Source organism: Thermothelomyces thermophilus, chromosome 4 (assembly GCF_000226095.1).
Source record: "Thermothelomyces thermophilus ATCC 42464 chromosome 4, complete sequence".
Taxonomy (NCBI): Eukaryota; Fungi; Ascomycota; class Sordariomycetes; order Sordariales; family Chaetomiaceae; genus Thermothelomyces; species Thermothelomyces thermophilus.
In genome coordinates this window covers 915,577-943,313 of record NC_016475.1, presented here as the reverse complement: position 1 = coordinate 943,313, position 27,737 = coordinate 915,577, and the positions used below count along the sequence as shown (strand labels likewise).

General features: G+C 54.5%; 9 protein-coding genes and 1 non-coding gene across 10 annotated transcripts; 6 read left to right on the top strand and 4 right to left on the bottom strand.

The window, feature by feature from the left end:
• Positions 1-892: 892 nt before the first annotated feature.
• MYCTH_2110896 (uncharacterized protein) lies at positions 893-1,966 on the top strand (the record flags this gene model as incomplete). The annotated part of the gene is made up of 5 exons (XM_003663806.1): positions 893-947; positions 996-1,076; positions 1,123-1,361; positions 1,426-1,623; positions 1,748-1,966. 5 exons carry the CDS (start codon positions 893-895, stop codon positions 1,964-1,966), a joined length of 792 nt encoding a protein of 263 aa, XP_003663854.1.
• A 1,297-nt stretch (positions 1,967-3,263) lies between these two features.
• Positions 3,264-4,860, top strand: MYCTH_2306063 (uncharacterized protein). The gene has a single exon (XM_003663805.1). It carries the CDS (start codon positions 3,479-3,481, stop codon positions 4,622-4,624), a length of 1,146 nt encoding a protein of 381 aa, XP_003663853.1. The 5' UTR covers positions 3,264-3,478; the 3' UTR covers positions 4,625-4,860.
• A 790-nt stretch (positions 4,861-5,650) lies between these two features.
• On the top strand, positions 5,651-6,123 carry MYCTH_2306062 (uncharacterized protein). Its single transcript, XM_003663804.1, has one exon. The coding sequence runs from the start codon at positions 5,899-5,901 to the stop codon at positions 6,106-6,108; it is 210 nt and encodes a 69-aa protein (XP_003663852.1). The 5' UTR covers positions 5,651-5,898; the 3' UTR covers positions 6,109-6,123.
• Positions 6,124-6,379: 256 nt separating this feature from the next.
• On the bottom strand, positions 6,380-6,467 carry MYCTH_t107. The gene has a single exon. It is a non-coding gene; the product is annotated as a tRNA-Pro (tRNA).
• A 372-nt stretch (positions 6,468-6,839) lies between these two features.
• MYCTH_95293 (GMC oxidoreductase-like protein) lies at positions 6,840-8,837 on the bottom strand (the record flags this gene model as incomplete). Its single annotated transcript, XM_003663803.1, has 2 exons — positions 6,840-8,190; positions 8,317-8,837. 2 exons carry the CDS (start codon positions 8,835-8,837, stop codon positions 6,840-6,842), a joined length of 1,872 nt encoding a protein of 623 aa, XP_003663851.1.
• A 2,602-nt stretch (positions 8,838-11,439) lies between these two features.
• MYCTH_2118950 (uncharacterized protein) lies at positions 11,440-12,808 on the top strand (the record flags this gene model as incomplete). The annotated part of the gene is made up of 2 exons (XM_003663802.1): positions 11,440-12,409; positions 12,471-12,808. 2 exons carry the CDS (start codon positions 11,440-11,442, stop codon positions 12,806-12,808), a joined length of 1,308 nt encoding a protein of 435 aa, XP_003663850.1.
• A 60-nt stretch (positions 12,809-12,868) lies between these two features.
• Positions 12,869-13,265, bottom strand: MYCTH_2306057 (uncharacterized protein). The gene has a single exon (XM_003663801.1). It carries the CDS (start codon positions 13,204-13,206, stop codon positions 12,928-12,930), a length of 279 nt encoding a protein of 92 aa, XP_003663849.1. The 5' UTR covers positions 13,207-13,265; the 3' UTR covers positions 12,869-12,927.
• Positions 13,266-13,968: 703 nt separating this feature from the next.
• On the top strand, positions 13,969-15,725 carry MYCTH_2306056 (uncharacterized protein). The gene is made up of 3 exons (XM_003663800.1): positions 13,969-14,147; positions 14,199-14,305; positions 14,368-15,725. The coding sequence occupies exons 1-3, from the start codon at positions 14,081-14,083 to the stop codon at positions 15,628-15,630; spliced, it is 1,437 nt and encodes a 478-aa protein (XP_003663848.1). The 5' UTR covers positions 13,969-14,080; the 3' UTR covers positions 15,631-15,725.
• Positions 15,726-19,085: 3,360 nt separating this feature from the next.
• Positions 19,086-23,589, bottom strand: MYCTH_2306054 (uncharacterized protein). The gene is made up of 2 exons (XM_003663799.1): positions 22,280-23,589; positions 19,086-22,219 (listed from the first exon to the last, which is right to left on the bottom strand). Exons 1-2 carry the CDS (start codon positions 23,403-23,405, stop codon positions 19,251-19,253), a joined length of 4,095 nt encoding a protein of 1,364 aa, XP_003663847.1. The 5' UTR covers positions 23,406-23,589; the 3' UTR covers positions 19,086-19,250.
• An 816-nt stretch (positions 23,590-24,405) lies between these two features.
• MYCTH_2063030 (uncharacterized protein) lies at positions 24,406-27,207 on the top strand (the record flags this gene model as incomplete). The annotated part of the gene is made up of 9 exons (XM_003663798.1): positions 24,406-24,496; positions 24,661-24,906; positions 24,953-25,193; positions 25,250-25,537; positions 25,591-25,788; positions 25,839-25,886; positions 25,956-26,864; positions 26,930-27,048; positions 27,107-27,207. 9 exons carry the CDS (start codon positions 24,406-24,408, stop codon positions 27,205-27,207), a joined length of 2,241 nt encoding a protein of 746 aa, XP_003663846.1.
• Positions 27,208-27,737: the final 530 nt, after the last annotated feature.

Genomic DNA, 27,737 nt, shown 5'->3' with positions numbered 1-27,737 from the left:
TATAATAGTAATAGTAAGAGCTAACGCTAAAATGATTATAACATTCGCTAAAAGAACATCTTACTAGAGCTAACTATATATATATTCCATAAGGCACCTTATAAAGCTTACTAGCTATAATATCGCTATATTTAGTTAGCTCGAACGATCTTAATATAACTAGTAAAGTGCTAGAAAACTACAAAACTAGTAATAAAATCAATTAGACAGAGATAATAGGAACACTTACGGTCTAGAAGCTTTAGCACGCTTACGCTTACAAGGCATTACAGGAGCAAAAGTCGACCTACTAGCAGTTATAATATTTATAATAGGCATACCTAACAAGTTATCCGTTAATTCGAGCATAGGAGGCATCATCCTATTATTATTATTATAATTAAAACTAGTAATACTATTACTACTACGGTTATAATAGCTATATTTAATCTATAGCTTTAAAGGAATCGCTCTACTATACTTGACTCTTTTAGACTTCTAAATACAGAAGGCAGGCCCCTAAAGGAGCTGTTAAGGTAAGAGCGACAAAGGATATAATACTAAGAATAGTATTACTATAAAGTATAGTTAAACGACTACCGTGTTTAATTAGGGGGTGTGTTAGAAGCTATAGAGCTTCTAAACGTATTAGCTACGCGTTTACTATAGCTATATAAGGCTGTTTAACGCTTTGGCTAGCTCCTTTGTCTATAAATAATCAGTCGTTTTGTCTCCTTTGTAGATAGTTTAACAAGGTACTCTTTCCTTTGTATAGCTACCTACTGTAGACTGCTTTCAACGCTCCTGGAAGCTTATCACTACGTTCGGCAATACGCTTTGACAGACAACGAAAGTTCTCCTCCCAATCAACTGCTACCCTACAATAAACAGAGAGTCTTGGAAGGGGTGCGGAATGCCGCTAGGGTCTGAGCTCTTCTCAGTTCCTATGATGGTTATAAAGGGACTCGGTTATAACAGCCCTGGTCTAAAACTGCACGGGTAACTGCCTCGAGTAGACGGTATTATCCAGGACGGCAGTCTGCCGCCGCAGAGCAGAGACTGCATCTCTTCGGCGCCGGCCTCGGTCCCGTTCCCCGGTATCAACGGAACGACGTGGGGCCACGAAGACTGGCCCGTTTTTAGATGTATACGTCCCCCCTGAAGGGGTGAGGCCGGGGGACAGGGTGCCCGTGTTGCACAACTTCCACGGCAGCGCATATGCGTTTAGCAGCAAGGACATTTTCTTCAGCCCCATGGGCCTGTTCGACTTAATGCACAGGCAGAATAAAACCAAATTCGTCGCCGTTGCCAACAACTACAGGTCAGTGCTCCTTCTCCTCCTCCTTCTCCTCCTCCTGCTGCTCCTCTTCCTCTGTGGCACGGTCCCGTATCTGAGAGTTTGGGGAAAGCGAAATCTAACTTCCCTACTGACCGACGGTGATGCAGAATGGGAATACCGGGGTTACCTGGGCCGACGGGGAGGATCTCGACGGCAACGTCGGGATGCTGGACTGTCTCGCGGCAGCCGAGTGGACGGCGGCGCACATCCACAAGTGTGGAGGCGATAGGAAGCGCGTCACGATCCTGGGGCAGAGCGCCGGTGCCGGCATTATCTACTACCTGACTGTGCTCGACGGCGGTAGGGTGAAGCCCTTGCCCTTCCAGCATGCCTTGCCTTCAAATCGTCGCCGGCGGCGGCGCAGCGGCGCGACGTCAAGAGCCGTCAGCGCAAGCTGAGAACAGACTACTTGTAATTTACATCGACCAGGGGCAGACGTCGGTCAGCAACCCGGAGCTGGCTTTTGCCTTCGAAGCGAAGCTGCTGGCATTGGTGCTGGGCGAGGACATGGCGTGGCCGACGTACGGTAAGGACAAGCGTATGTACAACATCACGAACACGTTCGAGGCGACGACCATGCCGCCCAAACTGCGCCACCGGTGCGAACTCCTCAGCCGGTTTGTGCTCGACCCAGCCAACGGCGCATGATATATCTCTCTGTCTTGATCGGTAGTTGGAGAGGGACCGGACACTGTTCGTATTTTTACCATGATCACCTCTCGCAGGGGAGGTCGGATTGTGACTGAAGCTATCAGCTCTTCGCAGCCGCTGGTGCCCGGTTCACTTCGGGCTTGAAAAGGATAATAGTTGAGGTGCCTCCGTTCCCACTTTTAGCGCTTCCATCTACCAAGAATGACTGGCGTGCGAGAGTTGGTGATTGGGATCGCTCTAATCACTCATAACCCTCTTGCCCTTTCGGCCGCATTGATTAATTAGCCGAGAGACAGCTTTGGGCCTGCTCTGTAGGGAGGCATCTTAAGTCTAGGGCGCAAAAAAAGTCCAAGGTTGTCACCGGGTACCTTGCGTAAGACTGACCACTACTTAGCTACCCGACCTTGCCTGGGTCACCCATCTTGTCGCTGTCCGACTCCCGAGATATCGATAATATCGTGAAAGCATCCAGGGACAGCAAAAATGCCTTATCTTGGGATATCTTGCGTACAAATAAATAAATAAAAACGAATGGAAAGAAAATAAAAACGCAGGGAACTTGGATCTTCTGTGGGAAACAGGTCGGTTGCGAAGGGTCAACTTCCCGGACATCTGTTGGGCAATTCAGACAAGTCACAGAACAAGGTGTCACGCTTTTCGCCTCGCAGAAGAACGACGAAAGAGATGACGACAACCAATGGGTAAAAGCAGGGCAAAACGCGGGAGACGATTGAAACCACACCAGAAACATAATTACCTACCTAATATCGAAATCGGCCCCAACGAGGGCGACATTTCGCTCCTGTGCTCATCCGGAGACAATGGGCTATAATTAAAGAACTGGGGCTATAAAGAAAAGAGGGCAGAAATGGATGCGAGATTTTCCTCAGTCGTGGATAAGCTCAAGAGAGAAAAAAAAATAAACGAATCTGGTGACCCATCTTCGGTTCAGATGACGGCCTGCCCTGTGGGGGAGTTCTGCCTTGGAGTCGCCGACCGGGGTGGAAGGCGCTGTTACCCAGGCGGACTCTCTGCCTGGCGCTGTCACCAACCGCGGTCCCAAAACAGCAGCCCTGTGAGTCACAGGGCTCGTCGCGCCCCAATCGGGCGCCTGTTTATAAGTAACCCACCAACATCGCCTCGGCGGCCTTGCCCAATGAACTTGGCCGACCGGGCCGCACGCCATGACTCCCAACGCCCGTTGCAGACAAAGGCCAATAAGAATAATCAGCGACAATTCACACAATGCGCCCCCATATCTTGGTCCGTATAAGACGATGTTTTCCTTTTCCCCCATGTTCACGCACCTTCTCGGCCCTTCGGTCAGAGACGTTGCGCGCCCTTTACTCGATCGGCGAGCGCCCTTCGCTCCAACGACACTAGGCATACAAGCCGGTTACCGAATTCGGCCGATCACGCAACAACAGCAGGAAGAGGACAACTTGACCACTTGAAAGGAAAAAACAAAAAAAATCACTGATAAAGCCCCTTTATATCCTGAATCCCCCTATGGGCCTTCTTCTTTGGAACACGGCTTCGAATGCTCCATATCCCGGAGCTCCATCCTCCTCCGATGGACTCTCCAACTGGGACCGGCGCGGGGCGATCAGCAGCAGCAGCACCCAACAGCGACAACATCCCACGCGGACTCACCCGAGCGCAACTCGCCCCTCGCACTTGGCCGAAACCTCCTCTCCTCCCGGGCCGGATGCCGGCCGTCGCTACGTCCCGACCGAGGAACGCGACGACTGCCACCACCGCAAAGTCCGCCGCATTCGCTCGGCAGCGTCGGCAACGCCGCACCGTGACAACCACAATGGGCCTCCCGGCGGACCCTTTTGCTTGACCATTCCGCATCAGGAGGAGGACCACCGCCGGCCGCCCGACCGGGGGGGCTTCAACGGCCGACGGAGCAGGAGCCGCGGGCCATCGGCGCGGGGCGCCCTTGTTTCCTCCTCCCTCTTCGCCACCACTTTGCCTGCTGGGCAAAGCGGCACTACCAGGCGGCGCCCGCCGTCGCTGGAGCGACAGGGCGCGTTCCGCGACGAGAGGACGGCCAGGCGGAGGCGGCGGTGGGCTCCGTCGGGAGAGGATGACGACGACGACGACGATGACGAGCACCGGCAGGACGCCGAGCGGTGCCGCATTCGCCTGCTTCTCAACGACGAGCGCGAGCTGGACAAGGGCTTCGCGCCGGACCGGATCGCGCGCGAGGGGCCGGGGTGTTATTGTTATTATTGCTGCTCGCTCCCCACGTGGCGGCCGCGGGGACAGGAGCGACGGGGCGAGGACGAGGCGTTGGCTGGGTGGCTTCTTTCCGGTTCTTCTTCTTCTTCTTCTACTTCTTCATTTTCAACTTCGCGCTTGCGTCAGGTCGATGCGGTGCGAGAAGAGGTTCCGCCCTGGAGGGATGAGGCCTCGTATGATGGCCAGCAGCTGACGGTCATTCACGAGCTGGCTGATGATCTCTCTGATGATGTTTTGCTTTCGGGTGTTTCTTCTGTGGCTGGGCAAGTGGATGACAGAACAGTTTGGGCGGTTCTCGACGACAGGAACCATTTGGACGCAGCAGCGTTCCAAGCGGTGGGCGCCATGGTGGTGGGAATGGACGAGAGTCGTCGGTCCTCGGGTTATGCTGGCCATGACGGCTCGTAGCAGGTCCGCCAAAGAAATCCCCGACTGCCCTTCGGTCTCGGCCGGCTATGCAGCTGCGTGCTGCGCTCGGACTGGCCTTATGGACGGCTCAGCATACCGGGGGAACGGGGACGATGTGGACTTATGGAAGATGAGCAAGCTGTGTGCTCGCGGCTTTCCACTGCTTGAGCTCGCTTGCAAGAATCAAAAAAGGATTGTCGGGAATCATGTAATACTATTTACAACGTCTGTACCACCACCAGAGTTGCTGAAGCGGGCACCGCATTGCTTGAAGGGTTTGCTTTTTCGTTCTTTCTTTCTTTCTTTCTTTTTTTTCGTTCTTTTCATAACTGGGGGCTCGACAAGCCCCATGTTTTTTTTTTTTTTTCACAGGGCTTTTTTTTCTTCTACATTTGATCGACTATTGTACCATCGCCTTGCCACCAGATCTTTCAAGTTATTAACCCTTTGATAGAAGATGGGTTCCAATTGATGGAAGAAGGTTGTTGTATTCAAAATAGTTCAAAAGTGCGATGTTTTCTTCCTACGTTTGCTGGCCCTGTGGCTCTGTATAAGTAGAGGATAGGAACAAAGAGCCCTCCGTTTGCCAGCCCGTTTGCCAGATCCACAGGGCTTTTCTTATCTAACCTTACATGATGGACGCGTCCGTAGACAACGTACTGCATCACCCTTGTTCTCGATGCATCTAATAGTGATGACTTCACAGGTTTGTTTTGTCCAACCAATCCTCGAAGGGAATGTGACTCTTGTTTTCTTGGACGGGCAAATCCAAGACTAATTAATTAGTGCGGCTTGAGTTGTAGTGCCATCGAACTCCCTGGGCCGTTTTGCTGAACTGGAATCATATAATTACTAGGTTGGTCGATTGGCTCGGATGACGTCGGCTTTATTAACGCGGCCCTCCTCGGCAGAGCGAAGAGATAAAATCATGCCGCTCGCAAATGACACGATGAGGAAGACTAATTATGATAACTTGATCGGTCAATTGTTTACTTAGTCGCCCATAAAGAAAACAAAATTAAGGACATCAGAAATTCGATACCTGCCCTGGACCCCCCTTCCCGGGCAGCAGGCAAACAGCAACAGGAAGCCGGCAGCACAATGACGACGCCCCCAATTGCCACCCTCGCGGATCGGGCGCGGGCCTTCAAGGCGCTGCACGTGCCCGGGCGGCCGCTGGTGCTGGCCAACGTGTACGACGCGGCATCGGCGCGGGTGGTCGGGGCGCTGCCGGGGCGACGACCGTGTTTATCTTCTGGCCGCGGAACAAGGAAATGGCCGAGGCGGACGTGCAGAAGGTGATCGATGGACTGGGCGGGCGGGTCAACCTCCAGCCGCGCAAGGCCTCGCCGGTGCAGCCGAAGGCGCTGAGGAGCGCCGATATTGCGAGGATGGGCGCTGCGAGGATCAGCGTCGGGCCGCAGCTCTACAATGCTGTCGTGGCCACGCTCACGGCGGCGGCGAATGAGGTCTTTGCTGTGTAATTAGGTATCGATTGGGGAAAAGTCCCGAGTTAATTATTAGGTAGTCGTTCATACCCGAGGTTTCCGTAATTCATTAAGGTGTGGGCGCAAAAATGGTCAACAAACCTTGGATATTGGAATGTTCGACTTGGTGCCGGAACCAAGAGAGTCACAAGTAACATTCAACGTATGTATGTAGGAGAGCAGGAAACGGATGGATCAAAAAGGGAAAGAGGAGCATCATTCCCTGATTCATTCGTTGGGGAGCGAAGGAACGCAAGGCCAAAAAACAGGGCCGAGCCAGGGCTTGAACCTGGGACCACTTGCAGATTGAAATCTCACGACCCAAAGCAAGTATGCTACCACTACACCACACGGCCTTTGTTATAGTGACCCAGGCCTGCGAGGCCACTCTTGAGCACAACCCCGGCAAGGCGCGCGGAATCCATCAGGGGCAGGTTTGCAGCAACTCCTGGATCCGCTGATACGCTGATGCCCGACTTGCGTATTAATAATACTGGATGAATTGTTTGTGAAATGGCTGATTCTCATTGGGCTATACTCCGTAATCAGAGTCAAAACTCCTAACTTTGCTTTCCGAGTGCTAAACTTTCCCTCCTAATTATTTGCCCCTCTTTCCCTTTCCCCAAACCCCTTTCCCTTTCCATCATCACCTAATAATTATGGAGTGAGTCCATGATGATGATGATCTTAAACCCTCCTCTCCCCGTTTGGGCACGCAACTTGCTTCCTCAGCGTGACTCGGCCTCCAGCTCGGCCAGAATGTCGTCGCTGGCCTTCTGCGAGATCATAAAGGTGGAGACGACGGGGAAGACGCCCGGGATCCTGGCGAAGGCGCTGGCGTCGACGACGCGCAGGGCGCGGACGCCGCGGACGCGGAACTTGGAGTCGAGCACGGCGGTGGGGTCGTCGTCGGCGCCGATCTTGTTGGTCGAGGTCGGGTGGTGGCCGAAGGTCTGCTTGTGGATCCAGGCCTCGTCCTCCTCGCCGCAGTAGCCGTTCTCGTCGGGGCCGCGGGCGCACGGCGGCTCGACCGTCGCGATGCCCACGCGCCGGTAGACGGACCGGATCCAGGCGACCGTGTCCTTGACGGCCTCGAGGTCGTACTCGGCGCCGACGGCGTAGTGGTTGAAGTTGATCTCGGGCGTGTCGGTCGGGTCCCGGCTCCGCAGTTTGACCCAGCCGCCGTTGTTGACGCTCGACCCCTTGACCATGCTGACGCCGTAGACGGGCTGGGCCGGCTCGTCGGGCAGGTGCACGGCCTCGTTGGGCCAGAAGCCGCGGAAGAGGAAGCCGGGCCCGCCGAAGAGGAACATGTCGCGCTCCCCGTGGGCCGGGTGCCGCGTCTTGTACATGGCCACGCCCGCCACCGCCCCCGGGCCGCCGCCGGGGCTTCCCGTGCCCACGATGGGCATCTCCTGGTTGTCCATCAGGTTGCGGCCCACCCCGGGCAGGTCCCGGATCACGGGGATCCCCAGCGCCTCCAGCTCGGTCGCGTTGCCGATCCCGCTGAGCAGCAGCAGCTGTGGCGAGTTGAAGGCGCCCCCGGACACGATCACCTCGCGCCGCGCCACGGCCGTGCGGTTGACCCCGATCGCGCCGTCCGCCCGCCGCCTGTCGCCCCTGTAGAGCGACTTGCCAAAGAGGTACTCGACCCCCGTCGCCCGCGGGCTGTCGGGTTCCGTCACCGTGTCAAAGAGGATCCTGGTCGCGAGCGAGGTCAGGGAGACGGTCAGGTTGGCGCCAGAGCTGACGGCGTCCTGCACGTAGTGGCGCGAGCTGTACCGGTTGCCGTTGGCGAACTGGTGGCTGACCTGCCCGTAGATGCTCGACGTCTGGTCGCGGTCCGGGCCGATCTCGTTGGGGTCGCGGATCAGGAGGTCCGACATGGGTATCGTCAGGTTCCAGTCCTGCGCGTACGTCGTCATGACGCCGTTGCCCTGCAGCGGGCCTGTCCGGTTGGTCTGCACCATGGTCCCCATCTGCGTCTGGAACCAGCCGTCGAACCCGTGGTTTGCCGTGCCCCGGGGCAGGTAGTTGTTCTTTTCGATCTTCTGGAAGATCTTGTGCATGTTCTCGGCTCTTTATTTTTTTGTTTTGGGCAACACGGCGAGTGGGACGCTCAGTCAGTCTCGAGAAGACAAACCTGAAGACACCGGTTATCCCCTCACGGGGCGACGGCGACGGTGACGGTGACGGTGAGCTTACCTCCAGCTGTCGTCTCCCGTGACCTCGGCATGGTAGTCCCAGTCGCTGTCATTCGGCAGCCAGACGACCATGGCGTTGATCATGGACGACCCTCCCAGGGTGGCACCGCGGGGATAATAGACGCCGAGGAGCCGGGAGCCCTCGGGCGCACCGCTCTGGCCCACCCAGTAACGGCCGTCGGGGGTGAGCCAGGTCAGGTGGCTGTACTGGTTGTCTCGCGGATCCCCCTCGGGATAGTGCTTGACGTAGAAGTCCCAGGTCACGGTCGGCGTGTACACCCCGAACCCCGCGCCGGGGCTGTCGTCTCCCGCCTCGAGGAGCAGGACCGAGTATCCCGCCTTGGCGAGATTGGCTCCCACAACGCCGCCGCCCGGTCCGCTCCCGATGACAATATAGTCGTAGACCGCTCCATCGGGGGGTGGACTTTGTGCCGCCGTCGGCGGGCTGTAGAACAGAAACGCCAAGGAAAAGAGCGTGCTGCCCAAGACACTTCCCCGGTCGGATTTCCGCAAGAACTTCATCTTGGCAACAGCTCTCTCTCTTTATTGCTCCTCTTTATTGCTCCAGGTGGACTAACCGGTACCGTACCCTTTCGACAGCGCTTGATGGGTAAATATTTAGCTGGCAGGATCAGGGATGGCGCTTACCTTTGTACCTACGGATGGTGGGCTACTCATCATGCCTCTGTGCGGCAGTCCCTTCTGCTCTTCCTTTCTCCCTTCGGCAACGAGCAGCCACTTTGTAGTTTTCTGGATCTGGAGGGGTTTGGGTAGCATCGTGGAATCACATTTGGCTGGTTGAACAATTTCATGCAAACCTGCCAAGCCCGGAAACAACCAACGGCAGAGAATAGAGCTCGAGAGTTTTGGGAAATTACCGAGCTCGGAGAGACGCCGATTGGACAACACAGTAACGAGTACGGAGTACCGCCTGCCTCGTTGCCTCTTGTGTCCCTTCTAGACAAAGAGTACAACCTGAGCATGTGCATACGTATGTACATACGTACCTACATAGATAGGAACATACCACCAAAGAGGCAGGACGCCCGTTGAGGGTAAATAGCCGGCCATCAAAAAGGGCATGGAATTTTATGGGCGAGTAAACATCGACCCTAATAACAGATTAGCCGGGCAATACGATTCTTGGCTTTCCCTTCAAATCGAGGAGGGACTAAGGCCACGGAGTTACCTTAATTACTGACTGTTGGCACGACTGCCCAAAGAGCCCAGAGAATGCCGGTTTATTAGAGGGTGTGATAGCAATTCAAGCCGCGGATGGTTGAGCGCCTCCGCCTCATGGTGCCATGTCCTATTTGACCGGCAGTTGTCAAGGAGTGGTATCAGATCGCGAGGGCACGTCTTCGTCAACTTGATATAATTAGAACCCGGAGCTGTGCCAGTTGTTGATCAGTCAGACTTTACAAAGCGGTAATGGATTGCAACAGTAATTATTTACACTGGCTGGCTGGCAACGTTTTATCGAGAACGTGATCCTATCGGAACCCAAACGAGAACCGGCTCCCGTTATGGAACCACAGCCAGGATGGTAGGCTATAATTAAGGGCGCCTAAACCCGGCCACACCCCCCCACAGGCTACACGGCGGCCAAGCGTGTAGGCTGGGATGATACGCTATTCTAGCGGGGGTCTAACGATTTGTTATGGTTAGGGTATTTCAAATGCCACCTCCAAGGCGCCGATGCGATGTGATAATAGTGAAGAAGTCGCATTATGTCGGTATATTGATCGGCTCGATGGTATCAACCCTACAGTACGGCCGGCGCAGGAGAAGGCTTTCCTCCAAGACCATCCTGAGCTTGCCTCACAGCTTTGAAATAGTCTAGAGATTGGGAACATGCTGTCTCGAACCCGACGTCCAATCAGTGATGGGTATTGATGCCTCTTGCTCGGCGAGCATCCCTTTTTGGCAGCTGTTGGTGTTCAAGAATTTCTCTGTGTGGGGTAATTAATTAGCTGGTCGGCGAGCTTGTGAAACGATAATTATGGCTGTTCTGTTCGACAAGTGCAGCGGATTTACGCACGTGCGATCGAAGCATCAACTGGCGGACCTGGCCTAATTATCCATTCTGCTATCATCGCAAGATTGGTGGGAGGCCTCGATGGTCGGGACAGGCAAAGCAGCAATGAGGTGCGAAGCGGTAGCTTCTAATTATGCTGCCTTGCTTTCGACCCGGGACAAGCTCAAAGATGGTTAAGAAGTGTGTGCAGCCATGCTCAAAGAGCAAACGCTGCGCGCTGGTTCGGATCTAATTAAATCATTGGGTCGCAGGTTGCGGTGTTTGTTGCCTCACCGCACCCTGTGAGGTCCGAAATGGCAAGTCAAATTTTCACGACCAAGGTTGTTGCTATCATGCTGACGCTGATTATTCGCTGAGGTTGCAGATCCGTTCGGGCCGTTGCAGGCAAACTTGCACCTACCACTGACGCAGGAACTGGCAGCCTGCGATCACCGCCCGGCCGGCCAGTCTTGGAGCGCTATTAGCCGATCATCGTGCGTCCGAAGGTAGGTAAACGGGCTTAAGTGAGCAGGAAGCTTGCTGTTTGTAACTGGAAAAGGAAAAGGAAGGCCGTGAGATGCAGTAAAAATCTTTTGTGGCAAGGTCGGTACAGGTACTCACCACCACGAGAGCCTTCTTCGTCGTCGCTTGCTGAGCTGCAAGGCCCCTCAGCCAATTCCCTTTCATCGTGTCCGCCCCTCCACTGCTGTAACGAGGCTGCAACTAGGAGACAGTAACAAATACAGGCTCAGATGCACATGTCCTAAACTTTGCTTACAGTTGCATAATGGACCGGCCTACATGGTGCCGGGAGGGGCAAGAGGGAGTCTGAAACGGCTCCCGGCACAGCGCAGTGGGCTGGTGGAGCATTCGGAGGTCGACTTAACAAACGGAGGAGTCGAAAAGCCCATTACGAGGGCTGACTTATATGCTTTCTCTCTTTCCTCTCATTTTTGTTGTCTTCGTCAATAGAGGTACCTGCTTATGGCTTCGACCCTTCTTTGCAGTGTCAACAACTAATACTATAAGCCTTTGTAGGTTACGTCCGCCGTATTCTCCCGACCAAAAACTAAACTTCCGGTCTTAGCACTGCTCCCTATAGTCATCATGTCTGCCGCCACTTTGCCGTTAGAGGACCTCGAGCTTGCGCTAGAGCTGCAACGCGAGGACCTAGAGGGGCTCAAGAAGGCAGGAAAGGGAAAGGGTCGTGAGGGGGAGACGGACGATTTCAACCTCGCCATTCAGCTGTACGAGGCTGAGCTAGCGTCATGCATATTAGTTACATCTGACTATTCCATGTGCAGGAGCATCGCCCGAGCCGTCAGGCTAGATGCCGACCTGATTGGTCCCATCTTGCTGGAAGAGGAGCAAGCGGCTCTGGACCGAGAATTCGCCCGCACGTTGAGCCCAGAGGGCATGCCGACAACGCCTGGCGGGCGCGCTTCGATCGTGTCAGCCTTGGATGAGCAGCTTCTGGCCAAACTCGAGGCTCTATACGTGTCTACCGAGGAACACCCGGCGGAGTCTTCTATATGGGCCGCCAGCCGTCCGGTTCCATGGACAGGAGGAGGCGAAGGCGAGCAACCGAAGATTGAGTGCATAGGCTGCGGTGACAAGCGCTATCGCTCGGACGTTTCTCGCTGCCCTTGTTCTCACGAGTACTGCCGTGAGTGCCTGGCGAGCCTTTTTATGGCGTCCTTGTCGGACGAATCCTTATTTCCTCCTCGCTGCTGCGGCCAGCCGATTCCCCTCGATTTTTGCCGGGCCTACCTTCCGACAAATCTTGCCGGAGAGTTTCTGGTCAAGAAGGCAGAGATGGAGACACCGAACAGGACATACTGTCATCAGCCAACATGTTCCGTATTCATACCGCAGCAGTTCATCGACGGGGAAGTGGCAACGTGTCCTCGGTGTCAGAAGACGACGTGTGTGACGTGCAAGGGTCAATCACACGAGGGTGACTGTCCATATGATGTCGCTGCTCAAGAGCTCCTCCGCGTCGCGGCCGAGAATGGTTGGCAGCGGTGCTACTCTTGCCGCCGGGTGGTTGAGCTGGATCACGGATGCAACCACATGAGTAAGCGTTGTTGCCTTCCTTGGACTCACTCACGCGATTCTCATACTGATACATAATTTAGCATGTCGCTGCGGAGCTCAGTTCTGTTATGCCTGCGGATTAGTCTGGAGGACGTGCGGCTGTGAGCAGTGGAGTGAAGAACGCCTCCTTGCTCGTGCAGACGCCATCGTTAATCGTGACGTCGATGCCGGGCGGCTTGACGATGTGGAACGGGCGAACCGGCTGGAGAGGGAGCGGCAGAACTTGATGCTGAATCATGAGTGCGAGCACAGGGCCTGGAGGTCACGCGGGGGTTCGCATCAGTGCGAGGAGTGCTACAACTTCCTCCCTCTCTTCATATACGAATGTGTGCAGTGTAGGATCATGGCATGCAGGCGTTGCAGGTTCAACCGTCTCTGACCAGACCTGATGCATGAACGGCCAACGGCCCGGGCAGAAAGGACTGCGTCGGGGGTTCATGCTGCAACTTACTCTCTGGCAAGGTCAAAGAGAAACGATGTAATCCGTACTTAGGGACGTCAGGAACATCTTAAATCCCATCGACTGGGGTCAAACGATTGAACTTGGGCGCGTTTTCGCCAGCAATCGAATCCTTGTCGATGCCTAGAGATCTGACAGCACCAGAGCACTATTGGAGAGGAGGCGTCGAGTAAAGAGCGCTCCAAGGTCTCTGTGTATTTCTTGGCTTTGCAGATGGCATCACCAACCCTCCAAACCGCCGACACGCCGCCCCCGAAGAGCCAGGAGTTCTCATCGATTTGTTGGAGCGACTGGTTAACAGGATGGTCGAGGTGCATTGTCGGTCGCGTGCGTGGATGAAGCAAAGCGTAGACAAAGTACGGTAGCTAGAAGAGAAGCTATGAGTGACGAGTGGTCTTTAGAGTATCTCATCAGCGTGCAAGCCCACTTCGAGTCTGTTTCAATCCTCTGGTGGTGGAGGGCTGCCGGGACGCGGCGGGCCGCTGTGGGGCGCGTTTCTTGAAGGAGTGGCCCACCCAGCTTCCCCTCATGATCCTTGCCCATCTCCGCTCTGCCAGGCTTCCATGTCGTGTTGGCCCTGGCGGACCCACGTGACATGCTGTGCGGCAGCCACCCACATCTTCCCGCAGCATGCGCCAGACCTGCTCATCTTCCTCAAGGCACAAGCATCCAAGGTGTTGGATGGGAGACGCAATCCAGAAGAGAACGTTGTTATTGTATTTCTCCAGGATGCAAGGCACGCAGGGCGGAGGCAGACCCCCCCAGTGGGTCCTCCAACAGAAGGTCATTGCGTTCCACAGTTCTCGGTTGTAATGCAACGGAAGCTAGAAACGACGGCCGATCCTGCTGCATCCACTCGTGACGCCTCCAAAACTGACTCCCCGGTGTATTCTATTCCTACCCCCAATGTTTTTCCTTCTGAAGCCGTTTTCAATTTTGGCAACAGCAGGGATGACTGAACTTCTGTCTTGGCTCAAGCTAGAAATGGCTCCCTACACAGTAGACTTATTCTGCTGCCCTGAATACACTAGAAAGGCAGAGAGGGACCCACAATGACTATGGCGCTTAACGATTAGTGGATCCCATTCCTGCACGCTCACAGCCATCCATTCCCCAGACGTCACTCCATCTCGAGACCTTCTTCCCAGGGCATATAACCAGGACCTCGTCCTCCCCTCCGTTCTCATCGCCATGGCCCGTACTCGAGCCCAAACAGCGGCCCAGAAGGCGCTCCCATCGCCGGCGTCAAATAGTCAAGGTACACTTATTCTTCGTAGCTCCAAAGGACATCTTCCGCTGACGCTTGCAGGAAATCGACTCGGGCCGCGCAAAGACAGTTCTCGAAAGCGCGTAAGCAGGCACGCCGAACGTAATCGCCTGCATCCAACTACACCCATTGAGACGCCGATTCCAAAAGTATGCTCTTTATCCTTCTTATCATACGGTTCACAAGCTAAGTTGGGTCACGGGATCCATAGGAACAACCGGCGCCTGTCCAGAGCAGATGTCGCAAGCGCAAGCACTCAATCGAACACGTACTCGAGACCAGCCCAGACCCAAACCCAGACCCAGACCCAGACCCGAAGCGACAATGTAGATCCCCCCAACGCCGTACGGAAGACGCATTTGTCGAGCCAGCGATTAGCAGCGGCGTCTACAAACATACTGACCCGATTGCGTTCTGGGTGAAGGAGGGACGCTGGCCAGAGAAGGACTGGCCGGAAGAGACCTCAAAGACAGATTTTACTATGGACCGTCTACCACTTGCACGAAAGAAGTCCTCGTCTAATCTGTCCCGGAAGCGATCAAACTCTACTACATCCTGGACGACTCCCAGCGACCAGAAGCCGAGGGAGGAGAAGAGCGTGCCATACCGAGACCAGCGTTATAAGACCCTACTCGAGGTCAAAGGCAGTTACATGACTGAAGCTCCGTTAGGCTTAGCCGGCGCCGGCCAGGCTCTTTGTCGGTCTCTCCTAGAGAAGACGACACTAGTTCCTAGCGATAATACACTCTTCCGCGATGATATCTTCGAAACGACATGCCAGAAGATAGATAACAAAAATGAGGCACGAGTTATTCAAGACATCAGTCGGCTTATTGTTCCTTCAGCTGAAAGTCTTGCGACATTCGGTGCAAAACACCTTGACATCCTAATAGAGAGCGTTAACGAAGGGTGGAACAACTCGATCCCTCTTACTAGCCCCCGTCCACAGCCTGACTACTCCGTCGGGTTCAAACGAGACGCATTTACTAAGGACCAGCTCGCCAAGCTGTCGCCATTCATTGGTGACTTTATCGCCGGGGACCAGTCCTTCTTTATAGCTACGTACTATATGTACTTCCCGTTCCTGACTTGCGAGGTCGGGGCGCTCGAAATCGCAGACCGGCAGAACGCCCACAGTATGACCCTTGCGGTACGGGGCATCGTCGAGCTCTTCCGTACCGTCAAGCGTGAGGATGAGGTCAACCGGAAGATCCTCGCATTCTCTGTCTCGCATGACCACCGGTCGGTACGGATCTACGGCTACTACCCGGTGATAAACGGGAAAGATACCAAGTACTACCGGCACCCGATCCATGAATTTTCTTTCACCACGCTAGACGGGAAGGACAAATGGACGGCATATCGATTTACGAAAAACGTCTACGATATGTGGATGCCCGAGCATTTCAAGAACATCTGCTCTGCCATCGATCAGTTGCCCTCGGATTTGGACTTTGATGTCCCCCCGCTTTGAGGCAACTGGGCTTTCTGAGGCAACCGGGCTTTCCCAGGGTCTAGGGAACTTGATGTCGGAGGCAGGCTCAGCTTTAGTACCTACCGAACTAGACAGCCAGTCGAGCAATGCTAAGCAGCAAGGCGTTACTCCGGACACCTCATTCATAGTGCCAAAGGGCGGCAAGAGGAGGAAGGGATAAGTCTAGAAATGGGTTTGACCTGCGTTGTCCTTCGCAACCGGACCGAGATGAGGGGAGGTTGGGGCATTTTAAAACGCCGCATCACGGGTGAGATCAGCATGTCCGTAGTTAGACTGGGGGACCAAGCTCTAGCGGACGCGTTGAGACCGCCGAAAGTAACTGCACCTGCAGAGCTATGAGCCGGCGTATAAAAAAGTCTATGTGTTGGTGATTGTCAGTGAAAAACGGTCCCCACTGCTGTAATTATAATGTAAAAGTTTTCTGGTCCTAGGAACTCGAGTGGCGGCTTGGTGCGGTTCTGCTGACCACCGTCACTAGTTGCGATGCAACGCGCTGCATTGTGACCATCCTATCGAACTCGTCTGCGGTCACGGCCATGGAATTTTGGATGAAGGTGTCTGATCCCGAAAGGTCAGCCACCTCATCCCTGGTTCGAGCGGTAGGCTGTGCCGCCGAACTGCCGGACCGGATGTAGTCCTTCCATGGCTGACCCGTACTCGGCGATGATGTATATATCTCGTGGCGGTCTTGGAACAACAGAAGACGACTGCCACAGGGTAAGCCTGTGGCTGGTGTGGCTCTGCAGGATGCACCTGTAGGAAAGGGGGAGGTACCTGAGAAGCAATGCCTCAACAAAACCAGTAACGATTCAGGGCGGAGTGAATGCCATGACGGCCACGTGAACCTGCGGCAATTCGGGCGTACAATTTGCCGACTCCCAGATGTCATACTGCCAGAACAACACAACCCCGCCGGCGGCCCGAGATTCAACCCTTGTCGACCAACGTCACCGCCAGCCGTAACTCCACGAGTATCGCAGTAAACGCAATCCGGTCCTGGCATCGGGTTTTTCATAACCGACAAAGCGACAAGGCCGTAGCCGCTGTGCGAGGTTGGCGGAAACGCGGGGACTCCCGGCGAGGCAGCGACGTCGCGTTCAGGATTGATGCGGACATCGCACTCCCCCTACCTGTACGCTGTGTAGGTAAGACAGAACGAACTGCTTGCAAAATAGGAAATGGCATGGAAAATATGTTATTGCCAAAATAGGAAAGGGTCACAGAAATGGGCTTCAATGCCAGAATCGGAAAGAGTCTTAAAAAGTGGTCCAGCCTGTATTTAGCTTGGAACTTTCGTTGGCTTAGATCCCCTTGCGTCACCCCTCAAGCGCTTGCATTTATACGCTGCAAAATACCAGAGCTAACTCAGCAGCCAGGAGCGGAGATCCTCGACGCTATCGAGCCTACATCCCTGCACGAATGGAGCCCGGCAACGAACTTTCCGTTCAGGCAGCAGGATATATCGCGGCTCTTCTTTATTAGCTATGGTAGGCAACGTGCGGTATAGCTGATTGGCGAGGTGAAAAGATAATTACCTCTAGCTGTACCGTTCCTAAACCATTGGTATGACGGCACGCCCCGTGCCCCGCAGGGTACGCTTCCAGTGTCTTAGACTCCTCGTCACGTACACCTGACTCTCAAAAGATCCTTCACTCTCTCGCCCTCGACTCGTCCCGCCACTGTTGGTCTCCTATCTCTTAGACAGCTACGCTAGTAAGTAATTCAAGTTCCAGTTCGCTAGTATATATAAGACATTGGTCTGCGTTGTTTTACGGACGGGTAAAAAGAAGCCGTCTTGATATACCTCTGAGGTAGTGTGTGGCTAGTCACGCCGAGCCAAGGTTGCCCATTTTACGGCCGCAAGCCCTTGGATGTTAGCTCGGTCTGGTGATTAGGTACTATAGCAACTGCACGAACCAGGAATGCCACAAGTAACTTGGTATAAAAACCAAAACTGTTTCTTACTAGTTTGGCGCTTATTACCTTGATGCCCCGCTGACCCGTTTACACAGATATCCAGAATCTGACTCTATCTTTCTGTACGCTCTACGGAACCTCCCTGCGCTTTATCTCCAACCCTCAAGGACAGGCAGGCCTTTACAGCCTTCAGAACGACCTCCCAAGACTCACTGTTATGGTTACCTCTAGCTGTAGTTTGAAGAGTATCAAATAACTGCAGGAGCCTCCGAAAAGAGAGCTCATAACCTATCGGAACCAAAACGGAGAACCGGCTCCCGTTAGGGAACCACAGCCAGGATGGTAGGCTATAAGGGCGCCTAAACCAGGCCACAGATCCAAGTTTCACATGTTAGCATGCGGTATCATGCACTGACGTGGCTCTTAGATCGACACCTGCATTCCAGGCTTCTTAAACCACCCCTGGGACCGCAAACAAATGGATCTAGGTGCTATCTAAGGTATTTTGTATAGTGGTACTATCTGTGGTGTGTATTTGCAAGGTCGCCATTTCGAATCATGTTGGATTATTTTTGTTTTAGCTTTTTTTTTTTTCGTTGTCGTCCCGCTCTGCTCCCACACCCATGACAAGCAACATTCTGTGCGCTCCACTCGCCCCTCCAACACACTCTTCCCTCGAGATGAGAACCATAGTCCTTTTTTTTTTTCTTTAATTACTTGCAATCACGAACACCTATGTTGTAGTGGTTGGGCACCACAAACGGATTAGATCTGCGGCGTTGGGACAATATCCTGCCGTCCTGCCCGCTAAGGTTACCTATATAATAATTATGGCCTGGCAAGAATCCCCAAAATAAGAAACGGCCACTGTAGATTCGTGATTTAGTACATTAAAACTACTGTCTTGCTATGGTCAAGTTTCTTGTCCAAAAGGCACGGTTGACCTGACCCGTGCTTGAACGTTGAACGAGGTGTGATCACATGTCACTCGCGGTCCATGCAGCCCGATCACTGCCATCCCTCCGAGGGCACAATAGAAAGGATGAGTGCAGGTTTATTGGAGCATCAACTTACTTGATCCTTCTAAAGGCGCATTGCCCTTCTAGCAGAGACGGCCCTTGCCTCCGCAGGTTGGAATCCAGCCCCCGCAAGCACCGCCTCTTTCTCCTCGGCTACTGTGTAGCTCCCACGCCCAAAAGGACGGTTTTAGGGCTTCTGAGTGTTGCTCTCAATGCACAACAAAACAGTAAAGTGTTTGACATGAACTTGAGAGGTAGAGGGACTTGCAAAATGCAAAACGGTGTTCGGTCTCTGGGTATCCTTGCCCCTCTCCCGTCCTCCCTCCTCAAATAATTTACTGGAGGCGGCGCCATTGAGAACGGAAACTCTTAGGCGGCTGCAACAAGAACCAAGACTGGCATCAATCCAGACAATGCAAACCTTTGACTTCGAGAAAAACCGCTATCAGAGTGCGGAATGACTGCTCAAGATAAACTAACTGTTAGCTCGCTTGTCCCAGAAAAAAAAACTATGCTGATTTGGAATATGTCCGAGCAAGACACCCACGAAGTCGGCTTGGGGCAGTTAGGTTGCCAATAGAAAAAGAATCTGGAAAAAAAAAAGACGCAAGAAAATTGATAATTAATCAACGCCATACTCCAGCGCTAATTGACGTCGTCTTCTTACTCAAATTCGTCGCCACTATCCCGACCACCCTCTGCGTCATGATACTCGGAACCATCCCCCTCCAACCGCGCCACGTACTGCTTGACGAACCGCCCGTCGGTAGCCAGACCGGCATACATGAGGGGCGTCACCAGCACCGGCATGCCCCCAACGCCCGAGCTCACCTGCGCCTTGATGAATGCGAGCTGGTAGCCCGCCATCTGCCAGACAAACTTGGGGCTCGTGTTGTAGTAGAGCTTGAATGCCGTGCTGGCCTTGAGCAGGGCCCAGTAGCTGGTTGCGCCCGCCCCGCGTTCGGCCAGAAACGGCTGCTCCAACAGCGCGGCCAGCTTAGAGCCGCTTCCGATTCCGTCGGAACACCGGCCACTGACCGAGGCGAAGTCGATCTCGAGCCACTTAGCGTAGACCTTCTTGACCCTGTCCGGGTAGCTGAGGGTGCTGCTGCGGCTGGATATGGTACGCTTCCACTCGAGCTCCGCGGAGCCGATGGCCCTCTGGAGCGCGTCTAGGAGTGACTTGAGCGAACGTGACCTCGTGTCCTTGGCCAGGCCCTTCAGGTGCTCGTAGTACGTGGTCAGGTCCGGATCCCACCAGTGCGCGGCGCCATCGGACGCTCCGGCCGAGGACTCGGGTCCCATGGACTCATGCAAGGACTGGAGTTCGTGATCGATGGCGGGTTTCGCGACGGAGAATCTGAGGTAATCGATGATGTGGCTCGGCTCTCCGGGACCGGACCAGTAATTCCCTTTGTAAGCGGGGTCGTCCAGGTACATCTTGCCGGGGAACTTGTCCCTCCGTAGCCGGTCCCAGCTGTCGGCGGTGAAGATGATGCCCTGCTTGCTCTGGTCAACCAACTTGCCGACGAGGCTGCTTAGAAGGACTGCACCTTCGTCGCTGACACTATTGTTGTAGTAGCACAGCCTCTCTTTGTAGTTTGTGCAGATACCCAGGTAGTTTGGCTGCATGGCAAACTGGAAGCTCTTGTCGATCATGTCGTAGACGGCATCATGGCGAGCGCGACGGCCCGTCTTCCCGGTCCGGCACACCAGTTCGTCGAACGTCGTCTTGTCCTTACGGAGGTATGCAGAAAGGTCCGGCTCGACGGGCACCTCGGCGTTCTCAAAGTTGTCGACGATTTCAGGATCCCAACATACCCAAGCGAAATCCCCGTCGTAGTCGCCCCCCGACAGCTTATCGGCAAGGGGGATGTCTCCTTTCGTAGAGAACACAATGACATCCTTGAGAGCGTGCAACTCGGGCTTGAATACAGCCCTCACCTTTTGTATATCGCTGACAAAGTGGGCCGGCGAACGAGCGACAAGGACGTCGCAATCGGCCAGAAGCGTGTAGGAAACCCCGTCCAACTCGTCTCTGAACTTGGAGGAGAAGCCCACGTGCACCTCGTTTTCCTCCAAGACGCCCCAGAAGTCTACTACCATATAGATATAAGCAGACCGGCCAACTTTGATGTTAAGCTTGGTTCTGAGTGTATCGCACTTTTGCTTCTGTAGCTCCCAAGCCAGATCTCGAAGGTACCTTTGCGATTTCGGGTCGAAGCCGCTATTCATAAGGAGGGCGAGGATCTCATTCTTGTCTGCGGGGAGCCCACCAAGAAAGGGCACTTGGCCGTGTTTGACGCGCTCGGGTCGGTTGTTGTTCGAGTTTTCATGAACCCACTGCCGGAACTGTAACGGGCGCTTGAGGGCCGTCTTTTGATCTTCAAACTGCTTGGCCAGGTCATTAAGAAGGCGGTTACTAATGGCGCATCTCATAGCCTTCTTATCTACAGCCCTGTCCTCCAGGACAGGTAAGAACTGTAGGTTCAGGCTAGCTGGCTTCAGCTCTGACGCTACCTTACGGACCTCGAGTGTCCTGTGAAAAGGCTCATCAGCGTCATCGCAGTTCCATTTGCGTTGCGACGGGTATGTCTCAATCCAATCAGCATCGCCATGATCGGTCACATCCATCAGCCACATCCCTTTGGCCGACCCGATCCTCCCCTGAACGGCAGAGGGGATATCGGTCAACCCAAGGAGGTCGCGAATCTTTCTCGCGACGCTGCGTGACATGCGGCCGATTCCATCGTTCATGATCTTCTTGGTGGGAGACAGGATGTCCTCGGGCCGATGGATGATCTGGCCGGGCTCAAAGGTTACGGTCGGGGTTGTTTTGCTAAGGCCCAGCTGGATACGCGAGAAAAGCTTTAAGTAGGGTTGCTCCCTATTACTTTCCAGCTGTAACAGCCAATCCAACATCTGGCTCACCTTGAGCTGTGTTCGCTGCTGTACGGTGTCTGTGGGGATGTCGTGCCACGCGCGGATGACTGCGGGCCGGAAGTTAGGACCGCTCTCCGCGAAGAAATGCACCCTCTCTTTGTATATGGCTTTGGCATCAGGGCCGAGCGTGAAATCCTTTGCCGGCTTCCTGTATCCTGCATCCTTTGAAAAGAACGCCCGCCACTGCCGTCCGACCAAGAAGTGTGGCTGCTGGGTCAACCATCGGATGATGTCCTCTGCAGCTCCTTGTGTCTTTTTGATGATCGGAGGCGCGTTTAGCGCAGTGGGCGATGGAACAAGAACCTCCAGAAAACGATCCGGACCGAAGCGCCTGGTCAGCCTGCAGCCTTCATCAAATTGAAGCGGCCTCATGTCGAGCAGAAAGAGAGGACCGTCTTCCTCGGGGTTAAATTCCAGTGCGGCCGACATCACCACCGCGTTTCCCCTGCTTTCAAAACTCGTCAGGCCAGCCGCGAAGACTTCAGCCGATGGTCGCTCGGGGAACGACTTCCCACGGAACACATCGAGCTGCATCAGACTCTTCCAGATGGTAAGCATATCCGAGCTCGCCCATGAGGGGTCGTATTTGAGCGCGCTGTCTTCGAGATCAACTTTGCAATGAAGACAGATTCGGGTAATCTCCCAAGCAATGGCAAGTGGCGCATCATGGAGCCAGGCTGGGAACTTCGCTATGCATGTAGAACATTAGAGGGAGGGATCATGCCGAGCTATCTGGGTCAATCACTCACGCCAGATGTTCTGTAGCCTCGAGTGAATGACGCTAGGCTTGCGCGCTTCCGAAAGGCGATCACCTCGGTTTCGGGGAGTCTCCAAAGTCTTGCCCAGTGTAGCATTGCTAGAGCCAGCGAAGCCCGAGCCATCGCCACTGGATGTAGATGACCGCTGTGAAGGATGCTGGACGGGGTCTCCCAATTCTTCGAACGCGGACGCCTGCGGCGCGGATCTACGAGGAAGATCACAGTGTAGAGGCGGCGAAAATGCCAAACCTCTCGTGGCCAGGAGGCGCTTCTCGTATACATCCTCGTCTTGCGTTGTTTGGCTTAGTTGCTGTCCCTCGCTATGACTAAAAAGACTGGAAACATTGCTGCTGCTGCTGTTGCTGCTGGCGGCAATACTAGAAATGCCCGGCTCCTCGTCGACGCTGCGACGCTCAGGAGACAAGTCTGTCCGAGCACCACCAAGTCGTCGACGGCTTGGTACCTTATCGAGAGCATCTATGGAAGCCGGTGATTGATAGCGCAGTGCTGAAAATTCCTTGGCTCTCAGTCGCTTGGACTCGTGGTCATCGTCCCTAACAAAAGACCGCTTGGAGCTAGCAGAGCTAGGGGATTCGGAAGCCGACTTGGGCGAGCTCGCGTCTGACTCGTCGCCCGGGCGTGCGACAACAGCGGCGCCACTGGGTTTGGGGAGCCGCAGGCTCGGAGTCATGCGGGCCTTGTAGTCGTTGATGACCTTTATCAGGATATTTTGCAGATTCTCCTGCTGATCCGCGGTCTGCGCCTTGGGAGGAGTGCGTATCGACGGGAAGGTTCCCGGATTGGCACGAGGCTTCGGCGCCCAGCGCAGGCTTGCGGCCTTGGCTTCGCTGAAGAAGGCGCAAAGGGCCTGTTCTAAGACATCTCCGCGCTGGTAGTATAGAAACTGAATGCCGCGGTGGATGCGATCCCACCGCGCAAACTGCTCGTCTCGAGCCCCGAGATTCCGGCGGTCGTTCGGGCTGAGAGTGGGGTCGGGGATCTGAATGCCGATTCCATAATCGGTATTGAGTTTGCGGACTACCTTCTCGATCTCAATCTTGTCTCTCGTGTTCTTGTCAGGCGTCACTGGTAACGCCGCTCCGGAAAGCGCGACCATGGATTCTTTGTGGCGTCGATCGAGCTAGCTTGAGCTGAAGCAAAGATGCAATTGCAAGTTGGCGAGCCATTCGAGGTTGGCGCAAAGTTATAATTATCGCTGCAATGGGCGGGCACCCTGGTAGGCGGGAAAGGCGGCTGCGGCGCTTGGGATACATAATTAATTACCAGAGTAACTAAGTAATTGGAAGCCTTCTTTTTGAGGCGTGGTGGACCTCAATGCGCCAGGGGCGTGGGCCAATCACATCCTCGTAAAGTTGCTCTGTAATGAGGGAGGAGCAGGTGAACTTGGGATGGAAAGTCTATTAAATAGTGTTTAGTGTAAGGACTTAAGCGATTTGTTCTTCAAGTCTCACATGTCACGGCCCCATATATATCGGGCTTTGTTCAAAAGCCTGCTTCAACGCGTCTCTTCCAAATCGCATAGGTTTGAAAGTTGCGCAAGGCCCCCCGTGGTTATGGATCAACTAGATGGCTCAAAGAACATTGATACCCATAATGTGAACAAGAACAGAGATAATGATCGAGATTGTGCCAGTCTGTCACCGAATCTCTTTGCACTGCGGCATATGCACTATTATGTGGCGACCTCAAATAGAGTTCTTTCTTGGGGCGCTCTGGTCCCGGCTCCAGCCCCTGCTCTTCCGCCAATCCCGAGATTCCCCACTCCCGCTCTGACCCAATCGAAGATTCGTCGGCTTCTTTCTTTCGCCTCCAAACGACGCTTCGGAATTGCATCGGTATTCAACACCCGGCGTCACATTCCAGGTCGCTCCGAGTTGTCTAGCCTGCCTATCTACACGTGTAGCCCGCATAGCTTTAAGCGTTAAGCATCAAGGGATCCTCCTTTTCAGGGCATTTGCTACCCCACTTCTCCGACGGGGGCAGCCCTCGATTGGTGACTTTTCGGTCCTCGCTCGGATTTCCCTCGAGGCACCCCATCCACGACCCCTACACTTTCACTCCTCTGTCTCGGGGCCCGCTCCCCCCCGATAGGAAAAATGTCGGACAGCCAAAAGAGCCCAAGTATCGAGGATCTGACGCCTGAGGAGGCAAGCCGCATCATCCATTCTCATCGCAAAGTACGATACGGTAAGTGATTTTCGCCTGTTGCCGGATGCACCAAAGTCCCGCAAGCCCGGGGACCAAGTGGACTATTGCGATAGTGTTATCTGCGCCACTGGTCTCTGGGTTGGCATTGCCCGCCGCCCAATCAGTGATGGGAACAATTTACTCAGACGGCGTTGTTGTCACAGGTACTGCTTGCTGGCCGTGCCGCCAGAGGAAAGTCAAGTGCGACAACAAGAGCCCGTGTGAGAATTGCGTCAAGAGGGAGCATCCGCAGCTGTGCTCCTACAAGCCCAACAGGTCAGCTACTACCGGGAAGAGCGTCTCGACCAGCTCGGAGCACCCTACCTCTGGCAGGAAGAGGTCGCGGTCGCCGGACCGACAAGAATCCAGAAGCCAAAGTAACGAAGCGCGCGAGGCCATACGTGCTTACGGTGAGTAAAGCTGTACGTCCTGAGAGTAACTATTTCTCACATGGAGTGTTTATAGACCCAGACAACACCGAAACGGCCCGGTATGTGGGCCAGAACAGCATACCAGCCCTCCTACGAGAACAAACCTCCGTCAGCGAGCCCCAGGAGGTCAACGGGATCCGCCAAGACATGCGCTCCCTACTCGGCCTGGACAATTCGGCTCCCTTTCCGCTTATGTCGTCGCGCCATCTGGACCGGTTGACCTTGGACATCTCGTCCGAACTTCCCTCCGACCGCGAGGTCATGAAGTGGGTGCTGTCCTGAACATTCCCAAGAGGAAGAATATGCTGACCGGTTCCGCCAGGCTCTTCCGGACGTACAAGGAAATACCCCAGCCATTTTGGGGCTTCGTCATCGATATCGATGACCTGGAGTCACGCTTGATGGTTTACCTTGAGGAGCGAGCAAAAAATGCCAGATCTTCCATCAAGTCTACAAAACCTGTATCGGCCTCCTGGTTGGCCATACTCTTTGCAGTCCTCGCTGTCGGCTCCCAATACCATGACTCTCCTTACCACGTGCGGACGAGGGACTCGCAAAAGTACATCCAGATATCGTTTCACTTTCTCCGGCTGGGGAACTTTCTGCTAAGGTACTTAAGCACACTGCTCAGCCACTCTATCGCTACCTTTGCTAATAGCGTAGGCCGAACCTGGACTCGATCCAAGCGCTGCTCATGACGAGTTTCGTGTTACTCAACGACATGAAGGCCGAGGCATCTTGGGCCTTGCTCGGTCTCACCTGCCGATTGGCACAGTCACTTGGGTTGCATAGAGCACAACCACTTGATGGACGGCAGACCCCAGACGCCGCCAGAAAGGAGATGGCAAGGAGAAAACTATGGTAAGCCGCTCAACTCCGGCGCTTCCTTGGGCAAATGCTGACTCCATTAGGTGGACTTGTCTTTGGCATGACACTTTGACTTCCTTGTCTTTCGACCGGTGAGGCAAACTCCCTTGCATCCCCCACCGGCCCCTCGCGAACGGGGGCCATTGCTGACATCTGAGCAGCTCTCCGATGACGAATATCCCTTGTTGTCCAATACCAATGTCGCCGACCGCGAACACCGAAGGATGGGCGTACCTTGAAGCCATGTTCAACCTCTGCCAGATCGTCTCCCAAAGGTTGAATCCCGATGCTATCGCAACTGCCACATACGAACAAATTCTCGATAACTGTGCAGCAGTTGAGAACATTCGCAGCAAGTTGTCGATCCAATTACGCAGCAAGGAGACGTGCAAGTCCGCCCTAGATAGGCTCCAGCACTTTGCCATCCGGCTACACACTTCGTTCATGATATCGGTCTGCTGCCGACCGGCGCTGATAAGACGCGATAGCAACCATCTTGACGCGACGCAGAGAAAATTTTTGGCAGACAGGTGCAAGGCCAATCTGACCGAGACGGTGCGAATGTTCCTCGCAATGCACCAGTTGTCCGTCATACCGACCCGGTCTTGGGCCTTCACCTACCATGGCTTATCCTCGGCCGTTCTCCTGGGTATCTTGGGCGAGACAAAAGCAGACCCAGAGGTCCGCGAGCTGCAAGGAGACCTTATCTCAGCCCTCTCAGCGACGGCGGCCAAGGATCAAACATCCCCCCAGCCTCACATCCGCAAGTCGGATCTTGACATTGAGCTCTCTGGCCCGCTGTCTCGGGCTCTGGCGGCGCTCAAGAACATCTACGATCATGGGTCCGTGGTAGCCCCCCCGATCAAGCGGGAAAGCAGTACTTCCGGCCCGGCGTCAGGCGCGCGCACGCCGTTGCCGCAAATGCAGGCACCCGGTTTTCCCGGCAACGGTGCGCTGGCCCAAGACCCTCGGGCTGTGCCGGCCACCCTGGACCCGCACCAGAACGCGGCATTGGCCATGACGGAACTACAGCAGCAGAGCGGCGGTGCAGTGGCCGACTTCTCCGCCGGGTAGGTGCTCTCCAAGCGCACCTGACTCCCGGGGGAAAAGGCGGTTCGCTAACATAATGGTGCAGGATTCCCTTTTCCCAGACGCCTCCTGTACCCGGTGCGCAGCAGCAGCTCCCTGATATTGCTGCCTTTGACCCGGCCAGCTACATGTCGCCAATGGACTTGTATGATTCCATTTTCTGGGGTGAGCAATGTTGGTTCCAGACCCTAGTAAGCATCCGGGACTAACGCACCCTGATCAGAATCACCTGACCCGTTCAATACCGGAATGGACGCGATGAACTTTGACTTTCTCGCCCATCCGCCTCCTGGGCAACCAACCCAGCAGCAGTTCTATTTTTGAGTAAACCAGTTGATGAGAGGTATGCACCATCATGACTTCTCAGCAACAACTTATAAATCTACCTAAAAAATGCATCACTAGGGCTTCGAGTCCGAAAACCCAATACCCTATCGCTATTTTCGCAAATCGCGATATTGTTTCTCCTTCCTATCTGGCTCAACGTCGTCGTAGATAGAGCTAGAAGTGTATGCGGCTACAGCTGAGGCCAAGAAGGGACGGCTCCTGCCGCGATCGCCAAAACATGCTGTTGCAAGGCATCCTTGGTCAAGGGCTGGTAGGTATGTTCAGCAGACGATGACGGGCTTTCCTTCCTTATAGGATGCGGCGCTGCAACGAGTTAGAGGGATAATGCTACCGGAAGGTGCGAGAGATGTAGGTACAACCAAGAAACATTCTGCTGGTTGCACTGCTGGTTTGGGCCAGTTGTAACCCAACGCCAAAGCGCTCTAATGCACCCAGAATGAGGGCTTTCGCCGCATTTCTTATCGTCATCTTCCATATCTGTTTGGGCATGCCAGTCGTTGTCAAAA